The sequence below is a fragment of the Alligator sinensis genome, unplaced genomic scaffold, assembly GCF_000455745.1.
Source record: "Alligator sinensis unplaced genomic scaffold, ASM45574v1 scaffold567_1, whole genome shotgun sequence".
Classification (NCBI taxonomy): Eukaryota; Metazoa; Chordata; order Crocodylia; family Alligatoridae; genus Alligator; species Alligator sinensis.
Genome location: NW_005842049.1, coordinates 1,402,377 through 1,414,352, shown reverse-complemented (window position 1 = coordinate 1,414,352; position 11,976 = coordinate 1,402,377). Strand labels below are relative to the sequence as shown.

General features: G+C 41.9%; 1 protein-coding gene across 1 annotated transcript in view; it reads right to left on the bottom strand.

Moving 5' to 3' along the window:
- Positions 1–11,976, bottom strand: part of PCLO (piccolo presynaptic cytomatrix protein) — a 598,913-nt gene that overhangs the window by 314,217 nt on the left and 272,720 nt on the right. The window contains 1 exon segment of the mRNA XM_025203237.1: positions 2–613. Within this exon segment, the coding sequence (XP_025059022.1) occupies positions 2–613 (612 nt within the window).

Sequence of the window (11,976 nt, the reverse complement as noted above, 5' to 3'; positions counted from 1 at the left end):
GAAGCTTTGGATCTTCCTTCAAAACTCCCGGTTGGATTTTATCAGCTGGTGGTACCTTGACCAGTTTCTGCTGCTGGAGTTTTGTATCTTCCTTCCAAATTCCTTGTTGGATTTTATCAGCTGAAATGGTCTTTGTAAGTTTTCCCTGAAGTTTTGGATCTTCTTTCTGGACTCCAGGTTGAATTTTATCAGCTGAAAGTGCCTTTGCCAATTTCACCTGTTGAAGCTTTGGGTCTTCCTTTTGAATCCCCTGAGTTTTATCGATTGAGGATGTTTTTGATAGTTTCCTCTGCTGAAGTTTTGGATCTTCCTTTTGAATCCCCTGTTGAATTTTTTCAACTGAGGGTGTCTTGGTAAGTTTTGGCTGCCGAACCTTTGGAACATCCTTTGGAACTGCTGGTTCTTCTTTTGATTTTTCCACAGTTTGGACAGGCAGTGTTGAAGTCTTCTGAGAGTGATGTGGCTCAGTAGGCATAGGCTGGCTCTGGGGAACAAATGGTTTAGATACTGACTGTGAAGGGACTGGCATCTGAGGCAACATTTTGCCCATGTCCCCAAGTCGTCCTGATATTGCTCTTTGTGTCTGGCAGTTTAGGCAGAGCCATTCTTGCACCTGTAACATAATAAGTAACATTCAATTAATAAATATTTTTCATGTAAAATCATATTCTGATTTCAGCTGCTACATTTGGCCCTCCAATATTTTGAAACTGAAGGCTATATATATTATATACAGGTTTGTTTATTTTTTGTTGGGTATGTTCTTCTGTTTCTGCAATTCTCAGCCAGGGTGCTATGGCAGGCTCTCCTTCTTTCAGCTGTTCCTCCTCCCCACCCTCACTGCAGTGCAGGCTCTTCCCTGTTGGCTCCTCTTCTTCTTTTGCAGCCCTCTTGAATCAGATACGGTCTATAATAAATAAATCAGTTTTTGAAATGGGATACCGCTCAACTCACAGAAGTTATAAAGGCATGCCTCATGTCAAAAAAGACAGCCACTGGTTTAGCTAGAAGATTCACAGCACCTAATGTGGCATTTTAATTCACATAGGGAAGTGATCATAGGATCATAGGAAAATAGGGCTGGAAGGGACCTCATAAGTTCATCCAGTTCATCCCATTACTCAAGTCAGGATTGCCCCTGACAAAAAAACTATTCTAGCCAAGTGTCTGTCTGACTTGCTCTTGAAAACTTCCAAGGATGTAGATTCCATAATTTCTCCAGGTAGCCTATTCCAGTCCCTGGTCACCCTTATAATCAGAAAGCTCCTCCTAATCTCTAAACTAAATTTACTCTGCTGCAGCTTGAGGCCATTGCTCACATGGCACTGACTGAAAGTGGGGGAGAAAGGGAGTGCCCATGCTACTGGAACCTACTCTGGAACCACGCCAGCCTACAGCCACAAAAAAAGCCAATCCCATCCTCTTTGCAATTATCCCCCCTCAGTCTTCTCTCCCTACTAAATAACCCTAGTTCTTCCAAGCCTTTGCTTATAAGTCTTGTTTCTCAGGAGTCTAATCATTTTTGTTGCTCTCTGCTGGAGTCTTTCCAGTCTGTCCACATCCTTCCTGAAGTGTTGGACCCAAAACTAGACATAGTACTTCAGATGAAACCTAACCAGTACTGAACAGAGCAGAATAACAACTTGTCTGGATATGCAAGTGCCACTTTTGTTAATACAACCTGGAATGCTATTGGCTTTTTTTTGCAAACTGTTAGCTCTTATTCAACTTCTGGTCTACTACTGGGCAGTAAAACACTGGTCTACTACTATGGTGTAGATCTGTCCTGTAGAGCCATATGAGCCAGCTCATGGGATGTTAGACTGGCCCCAGATGCCAACTCCACCCCTGTGTGCTGTGTGTAGTGCAGAAGCTGATCCAGCGCCATGTGCCCTGCACCCTGTATACAGTATGGAGGGGTGGTCCAGGACTTGTGCTCCATGCAGTGCTTGACTGGACTGACCCTGTACCCTGGCTCCAGGGCCTGTCAGGATTAGGCCATGTTGGAACCAACATGAAGGGCTGGTCTGGAGGGGCACTGCATGCAGCATGTTCCCTGTGCCAGACCCCTGTGTTACATGCAGCATGCACAGCCAGTGCAGCATACACTGGCCCCTGGGCTCACCGTGCACATGGCACATGATGCTAACACTGGATGCATACTGCACATGGCAACAGGGTACCATGGGCAGTTCATGCACCATCCTAGCCCCAACTGCCATGTGTACAGCAAGCCCTGGGGCTTGTGCATGCTGTGTGCAGCATGTGGGCTGGACCTGGCACCATGGGTGCTACACAGGGGATCAGTCCAGGACCCAGAATCCAGACCACAACAACCCATGGGGCTGGATGAATTTGGCACCACTCATCTACTTCAAATCCCAGGTCCTTCTCTTCAGTACTGCCACTTAGCCAGTCATTCTTTGGTTTGTATTTGTGCTTGCAATTATTCCATTCCAAGTGCAGGACTTTGCATGTGTCCTTGTTGAATCTCAGCTGATTGATTGCAGTCCATTTCTAGAGCCTATCCTGGTCATAGTGGATCCTAGTCCTACTCTCTGGAGTACCTGAAACTCCACCCAACTTAGTGTCATCCACAAATTTGCTAAGCGCAAACACAGTCCCATCACCCAAATGATTAATAAAGACATTACACAATACCAGACCCAGGACAGATTCCTGGGGTACCCCACTTGATGCCTCCTTCCTACTGGACTTTGAGTCACTGATAACCACTCGTTAAGCTTGATGATCCAAGTATTGTATACAACTTACAATATTTTACTTTAGCCTGCATTTCCTTAGCTTCTTAATGAGAATATCATGAGAGGCAGTTTCAAAAGTCAAGGTATAACACATGCACTGCTCTCCCCACATCTACAGAGGCTGTCACCTTGTCATAGAAGGAATCAGGTTGGTCAGGCATTACAAAGTCAAAAGCAACATTAGGACAGGAAGATAGCACATGATGTCTTTGTTCTTCCAAAATAAGGCTGCCCTTTTTCAGAAACCTTATCCATACCTATCCACCATCTAGAATACACTAAAGCCTCTTCTACACATTGATACAATGTTTTCCTTTATGTTTGCAGAACACTCAAACAGGGCCTTCTGTCTAAGAGACTGCTTTGGAATCATGATTTTGGGTTTTTTTTTCCTTCTTTTATTCCCCGCCTCTTCTGGGTTTTGTGTTGCATTTTGAACGTGTGCAGGCATAAAAATGGGACATGAATGAAACATGAAAAGGCATTTCATTCTATCCTTCTTTTGTTTGCTTTTTTCTTTTGGTTAATCAGTGCTGCTTGTTGCTTTTTACTGTCCCTGCAAAACTAGAAAAAGATAGATAAAATGTAAAAATGTATACATCTGTCTAAAAGCTGCTGTGGGTGTTAACTTGGCATTTAATGACTGGGAAATTTACACTGCCCATTATGAGGGTTGGCTACCGTTGCACTAAATTAGCCAGAAAAGGAATCTGAGACATAGGAATTATGCAACATGCCTAAAATTCTCCAGGGAAGGGGCCAGTTAGTGGACATCTGTCAGAGTTGGCTAATGTGTTTCATTGTGTAGTGAACCGAGATCCTTATGCTGTAAATGACAGCATCTTTTGCTGTATTTGCTTTTCTGTTTCCTTTTCTAAACATAATGGAAGGCCTAATAAATTCTATTTATTTTATCCTATCTGGATTGGATATTTTCTTTATAGAGTTAATACAATGGCTTGGTACATGTGGAAATATAAAGATATTAACAAGCTAACTGGAAACAAATAATACAATAACCAGAGAAATAATGGAGATGGTGGCAATATGTCAGATAACTGAAGATGAAGAAGAGACCTCTTCCATGTTTAACTTAGTTACATGATCCTGTAAATCTCAGCAATGCACCGATTCTTATGTTTGAACTCACTGTAATTCTGGCCTTTAAACACTAAGACCCTCACATGAGGTGCTCAATACTTGCTTAGATTTTTCTTCCCCCACCACTATATATGTAGTATAGATTTTGCTTTGCCAACCTCAGGAAAGGTTGCAGTTCAACAACAGAGTGAAAATAGCAATTGCCACATCTCTTAAATTTCCATTCTGACAAGCTGTTTATGAAGAGTTACATTGCTGACTAAAATTCTGTTAAGCATCCAATGAATATCTTGTTGGTCCTTACTCCAAAAAAAGCTGATTTGATAGACAGGTGAAATAATAAGAACTACAGATTATTAGACTTGCCCATGGAAACATTGTTGCACCTGATGCAAGTCCTGTTATAAAGGCTATTGTGTGGGAACACACTTTAACTAAGTGGTTATGCAGAAGTGACTGTTCTCTGTTTAAAATCGTAGTATTTTTCTTTGAAAATGTTATGCTACAGATACACATAATGCAAGAGTAATGCAGGCACATGGCAGCGTGGTTCATATACCCATGCTCAAGGGTGGGGAGGGGCTGTTTTAATTAGAGTGTTTCCAAACAGCCGCTCTAATTAAAACAGCTCAACATCACGTGTATATAACTCCCTGCACTTTAAAATGGCTGCAGTGGTGCTTTAACTAAAGCTCATTCAACGAGCTTTAACTAAAGGTCATTGAATGAGCTTTATTTAAAGTGTCCCCCATAGCCAATTTAAAATGTGGGCTCTGGTGGGGGGAGGGGAGGGCTTAATACACATGATGGTGGGGTGATGCTGGAGCACTCTAATTAATACACGTTCTAATTAGAAAAATACCAGAGAATTTTCTTCTACCAACTGTTCATAATACGGGTTGTGTTAATAAAGAGACCATGTTCTATGCCTTGAAAAAACATATGCGTTGATACACCAACATGGGGCAGTGAGCTTACATCGAAAGTACACATCATTCTGGCCCAAGTCTCAGACTCATACTGTCAGGTTTGACCTAGAAACCACTACACATAGCCCAAGCAAAAGTCTCTGTTATGTAACTAATGCCCAACTGCAATGATAAGGAGAAGACAGTCTTAGATAAAGGAGGCTTGAAAACAAAAACAGAATTAGTGGACTAGGGCAAAGAGCTGATTTAAATATTAAGATTCACACCCCTAGGTGGGGAGAAAGTATGCTAATGAAACATACATGTATGGAAATGAGATACATAGCTAAAACACAGGTATAGAGACATGCTCAGTAAAGATCTCCTTGCGTCACTCCCTTATAACCAATTAGCAAACAAGAATGCTTATGAAGGTCCAATACTCCTGTATAAAAGATGCTTAGAATTAAGAATCTATGTGCTTGTTACATGAAATTATTCCGCTTGCACCTTGTATTGCTAGCAATAAATCTTTATACTTTCACCCCTGGTATCTTTATTGGCTTTTGCATACCGGGCACGATCCCAGACTTGAGCTGGGGCTCAACAATACCAGCCAAAGTAGCACATGGTGTGGAAGACTCCAAGGGAGTAAGGGCTAAATATCATGCAGAGGAACAAAATCAGAGACAGCTTTTTTCTTAGCTCTAGGTACATTCAGTTCCCATTAACTTCAGTGGTTATCTCGTGCGAGCGAGACTTGCAGGGCTAACCCCAGGGGAGACTATCAGCCTGTTACATCTGTGCAGAGACACTTAGCTATTTTGCTGACTCATCCAAGAATCACCTCCATGGAGCTCCAGATAAACACTGATGTTAAATCCATGGAAATTTCTAAATTTCTCTTTGAGATAGCCAGAAAGATAAAAAAGTAAGTGGGGTAAGGAAACATTTTTTTCTGTTCCTTGAAATGTGGGAAGAAACTGAGCCTTTTTAAAATTTGTCATAAGTAACAGAGAGGGAAATCAAAATAGCCCATAACCTGATTCACAAGAGGGCCTGGGCACTAGCCTCTTGAGTGTTTTAACCAGTAAGATATTGGTTTCTTGCAGTCTCTCCTGTTGGATCTCTAACACTTTGTATTAAAAAAAATGGGCCAAAATGACATGGCCCAGTGGTTAGGACACTACCCAAGATGGAGCAATTGCAGAACTGTCCAAATCTTTGGTGACAGCCTTAACACCACTGGAATCTTGACTACTCTGGTTCTGGTTTTGATGAGAAATCCCAATATGGAACAGAGAAAAACTCTCAACTAAAATGTCACTGAAACTGGTAAGTTCCATCCAAAAGTTTTGATTTTAATGAACTGGCATTTTCTGAAAAAGACCTTTTAATTCAGCAAATTCCTAGCTAGCTCTATCCAAAATCCTTGGGAAAGATCAAATCATGAGAAAGCTATGAGTTGCAATTGATGATGAATAATTTGTAAGCACATTCCCAATAAATCATAAAAAAGGTGCCTTATCTGGAAGTCCAGTGAGATACTGATTACAATGGTTTTGCAGGAGGTTTATCATGCTCTTTGCAATGAAACTGTTCCCAAGAGCTCCTGAAGTACATACATTTCTTGGGGGTCTAAATTTTTATATCCTTTTTGAATACAAGGCTCATAAGTTAGTTGGGCACTTCTGAAAATGATATCATAGTATCATAGTGCTTAGGGTTGGAAGGGACCTAAACAGATCATCAGGTCTGACCCCCTGCCCTGGGCAGGAACAGGTGCTGGGGTCATATCATCCCAGTCAAGTATCTGTCCAGCCTCCTCTTGAGGACTCCCAAGGTAGGAGAGAGCACCACCTCACTTGGGAGTCCATTCCAGAGCCTGGTAGCCTTGTGAAGTAATGTCTCCTGATGTCCAGCCTGAACCTTCTCTCTAACAATTTCTGGCCGTTATTCCTAGTAAACCCGGGTGGTGCCCAGGGGAACAGAGCCTCCCCCAATTCCCACTGGTCCCCCCTGGTGAGTTTGTAAATGGCCAACAGATCCCCTCTCAGCCTTCTCTTGTGGAGGCTGAATAGGTTCAGGCCATTTAGCCTCTCTTCGTAGGGCCTGCCCTGCTGCCCCTTGACCATGTGAGTGGCCCTCCTCTGGACCATCTCAATGCTAGCCATATTCCTCTTGAAGTGCGGAGCCCAGAACTGGATGCAGTACTCCAGCTGTGGCCTGACCAATGTCGCATAGAGGGGAAGGATCACCTCCCTAGACCTGCTTGTGATGTATCTGTGGATGCTTGTCTTAAAATGCTGCTGTCCTTTTCTATTCTTTAAATTATTTGTTCAAAATGATATGATTCCAAAGTGAAAATTAATCTTGCAATACGTGATCAGAATATAAATATCTTCTTAAATGGATTCTTGATGGCAGTATAAACTTTTATCAATGATCCTAGATTTATAGTTGGGATGAAGAGATGGATGGAAGGAATCTATCAGTTCTAGGGTTTTCTCTTTGGGAGGTATTCATAGTAAAGGTAATATTCATTCTAAATTTCCTGGAAAATATTTTCACAAGTGGTCAGAAGAAATCATCTATTTAGGTAGCCTAGTTATTTCATGTTTCACAAATTATAAGAAACAAATATTAGAAATGCTAAACAGACTGCACACAGAACCTTAAAAACCCCCAACAAACCCCAGGACAGTCAAAAACAAATTTGTCTATAAAACTTATGCAAAATAATCACTTTATTACATTAATGATAATTTTATTATTAGCTATATACACACACCTCTTGCTGCTTAGTAGTGACAGAGTTTAGAAAAAGGAGAATATTCTGCCACAATGTCACTGCTGCCTTCCATTTTTTATGAGTTTTATAAAGATTATATTTTCCAAAAATCGATCAAAGTAATAGAACATTTTCAGATTTAATTTACCAATGATAATACCATTTTTATATCTGAGAATTAAAAGCCAGAGTCTGATATATTTAGTCACTCTCAGAAGCAATTTTATTCCACAAGCATGATTACTATTTTTACCATTAATTATTTTTATTACACTATGCCTAGGAGGCCTTATCTTGGCCAAGACTCCACTGTATTACTCATGGAGCAACATACAACATTCAAATATGAGTAAGGATATCAGAATTTATGTCTGTCTTGAAATGGCATAAAGCTTGTAAAATATAATTAAATTGCCCTTATCGTAAAGTGAAATATCCCAAAAAACAAGAACAAAAACAAAACACTGATTTTATGGTAGTCTATCCAAGACTATACACCATTATGACTATACTACCTAGTGTATTCAGTGATGTGTTTCATGGTAATGTAATTAAAATGCATTTGAAATCATAACCTGATCATCATTAAAAGTAAGAGAATCTACTTGGCCTAGGCAATCTTGGGAGTTTCAATTGTCTAATTGGAAATATATACACATGCGACTTACGAATAAAACTAAATGTCTCAATTTTAAAATAGTAGATTTTTTATTCACTTCTTGCTTCTCCTAAATTTAATCTTCTATGTCTTACTCATAATTCCCCCTCACCCTGCATTTCAAGTTAGTCTCTTGTCACATCATCTCTTTCCTTGAACAGGTACATCAACCCCATTTATCCATCATCTCTACTGTAACCATATCTGCCCCACCTTTCTTCTTTCCAATTTGCAATTCACCAAGCCACTTTCTTCTACCCATTTAAATCTGCACAAGGACTCACTTCCTCTGCATCACTCCTTTGAAAAGTATTAGCAGTTTCAGTGACGTTGTGGATATATTAAAAGCAAAATACAAAACAACTTAGTCATTCCCCACCCTGTGTGTGCTGTCTACTTGCTCTCTCTCTTGTTTATATTACAAACTCCATGGCTAGGGAAAGAATGTTGTGGTTACTCTTTAAGGCTAGGGACAGAAATTACACACAAACCGGTATAAGTGATTGGAAACTGGTTCAAATCTGTAACACAACAGAAGTTCAGCGCACATAAACCACTTTTAAAAGACCCAAAAAATTTCAGATAAACCTGGATGGATGTAGTATCAGACTTAACTGATTTAGGTTAAATCAGTTTATTGAACTTCTGTCCCAGATCCCTTCCAGATTCAAGTTAGCTCACAGAGCCCTAGCATCCCATGATGCTTTGCACCTCCCCCACAAACTTCCCCTTACAGAGTAGGCAGGCTAGCTTTGGCCCAAGCTGTCTCCTCCAGCTGAGCATGGAGGTGTGCTCTGCATTTTGTGTCTTAGACACAACTAAGCATATTGTCAAGCAAGACACTAAGGGAAAAAAAAATAAGGAAGGGCAAGTGATATGATGAATTGCTAATGATTCTTAACTCTCTCTTCAGAAAACCAGAGCAAAGGCCCATCCTGCCTTGTTTATTCATGTTGGTGGCTCCACTGAAGTGAACTTGGAACTGCTTATATTACTGAGGACCTAAAAAATACTGATCTTTCAGCCTCTGGCTATGGTTGCACCAGCTGACTAACTTGCTGACCTTAGGCTTCTCAAGACAAAACTCCTTTTACAAATTGGAGAGTTTGAAACTGCCTCAGAAATACAAAACGAGTTTCCTGAACTGCATGTGCATTTGGTCAGAAGAAAGACTTTTAAAAACCAAGCCCCTAGCTCTTGACTGTCTATCAGAGCGGTTCTCTGTTTAATCAAAGTCCATACCATGGAGTCATATGCCTACATTTCAGCTGTGTCTTTTCCTCAGTTAGCCTCATGCCCTGAATACACGCTTTTCCCCAGGGATATCTTTTCAGTTTGCCTGTCAAACCACATTTAGCACTTGGGAAATGGACATCATCTTTCTTAAGCACTCTTCACTAGATAATTCCTTTTGCTTCCTTAATATTCCTTTTCTTAAAGATTTCACATCCTTGTGTCCCTGAATTGGGTGTAGGGGTTGCTACCACTATTATAAATGACCCCAGCATAACTTCAGTGTTCTGACTCCAAAGTAGGTGGTCACTGGCTACCTTCAGCTGGGCAAAGTAACAGTGCCATTTCATTGTCCTTATGAAAGCACCTTGTTTACATTTTACCTCTAGTTAATTAATTACCAGGTAACTCAAGTATTATATTAATACACTTGGAAACTTCTCCCAATTAGTTCCTGAGTACAAATTTTTGTAGTTTAGCTCAGAGATCAGTCTACCATTCTCCTTGGAATATGTTTATAGTTCCTGCTAAGACAAAAAAATATTGCTGTGGAAATTAAAACAGAGAAATGACAATAGAATGAATGAAAAATCACTGCTTCCAATCATGACTTTTAACACAACATAAAATGTACACCTTTCACAAATTCAAGCTACCTCTTCTGTATTCAAGCAATGCACACACATGGGAAAAACCCAGTAATGTTCATAATGCATGGATAGGAGTATATACTTTAGCCATTTTTCTTTTATTTTTATCTATAAAAAAAAAAAGTTTGTAGAGGCTCAGTAAAATATTTTTATTTGCTTGCTTTTCTTTTACCTTTCGAGTAAGCAGGCTCTATAGGCTGTTTTCTTACAAGCATACAGGTGACAAGTCAACTACATTTAAAACAAATTGCTGATATACGTATTAATGCCATCTAGTCATGCTGTGGCACATTGTACTTTTCGGGAGGTAGATTTTTTTCTTGTTTCATCAACTTTGCAGGGAAGGATTTTAGATTACCTAAATCAACGATGAACTTAGAGATACTAAGACGAGTCAGAGACTACAAAAAGTGGACAAAGAACAAATGGCGAGGGGAGGCTAACATCATGAAGGTCAGAATGTAAAGGTATAAAATGAAAATTTCTAAAATCAGGCCAATTTCGAACTTGCAAAACATTTGAAAAACAAACAGTAAATGGTTCCTTGGCCTTATAAAAAAGAGAACAAGGAAAGAAGTAGTAGAGTTATAATGCAGCAGGTTATAGAATTTAACTTGATACATAATAAAGATCACAATGTTGAACATGGCAGCAAAAGATATAGTGGCTAAAGGAAATAAGCATAACAAGTGGAAATTATCATAGCAGCAGTGGAAGTAAAGTATTTTTAATAAATTCAAGTGAAAGAGCAGCAGATCATCTCCACCGCAAAATACCAAAAGGATTGGCACTTGATTGGAATAGATCTGGTATTGTTTAATATCTTAATTAATTATTTGGACTATGGGACTGAGTGCACAGTTAGCAAATTTATGTAGCAAACCATTTGCCCAGAGGTGCACATGCACCTGCTGTCAGCAACAGGTCAGGTTGGGGTTTTCCAGACCTCGGTGCAGCAGCTTGCAGCCTTCCTGCTGCCTGCTGTGACCAGCCTGGGCTCCATGGCAGAGGGTAGAGGCCTGGCCAAAGCCCAGGCTGGATATGGCAGGTAGCTGGGAGGTTGCAAGGGAGAAAAAAATATTTTCGGGGGGCTAAACATGTGCAGACATGCATGTGCACCCCTTTCCCCCAGCTGGTAAGTGTGTGGGTATAGGGAATGGGAAGGGGGAAGGGCCACTGGGGGAAAAGATCAAGGCCTCAATGGTAAGGGAGGGAGTGGGGCCTTGATCTGTCCCCCCTCATGACAGTGAGAGAGAGAGTGGGGCTGAGGCAGGGGAAGGCCCTGCACAGCTGGGACAGAGTGGGGGATGGAGCCATGAGCGGCTTGTTTGTGGGGCACCTGGTATGTGGAGAGGGCGGCAGCTCCCACCAGTGCACTCATCCCGGGAGGGCCTGGGGGCTGTGTGCCTGGGATCTGTGCGTTGGGTGAGGGTGGGGTGTGGGCTAGGGCTGGGCTCTTACCAGCAGGGAGGCCGGGCTGGGCTGCATTCAGTGTGGGCAGCAGCAGTGCTGGGAGGGGAGGACTGGCGGGGCTGTGGCAAATTTTGGGGTGGCTGCAGCCCCCCTGTAACCCTGTTCCCAGCGCTGCCACTGCCTGTCCCAAGCACAGCCTGGCCCAGCCCCTGCCCCCCTTGGCCCTCCACTGGCAAGGGCCCAGAGCAGCCCCAGCCCCAGCCCACAGTGGCAGCCTGTCCTCACCCTGTGCAGAGCTGGGGGCCCCCCCCATGCCCTCCCGGGGTGTGTGTAGCAGCAGGAGCCATTCCCCCTAGGATGAGACACTTGTAGCTCAGTTCTGCGCCCAACCCCAGCTGTGCAACATCTGCCCAAGCCCTAGCCCCACTCCCTCCCTCACTACTGCATGCACGCCCCT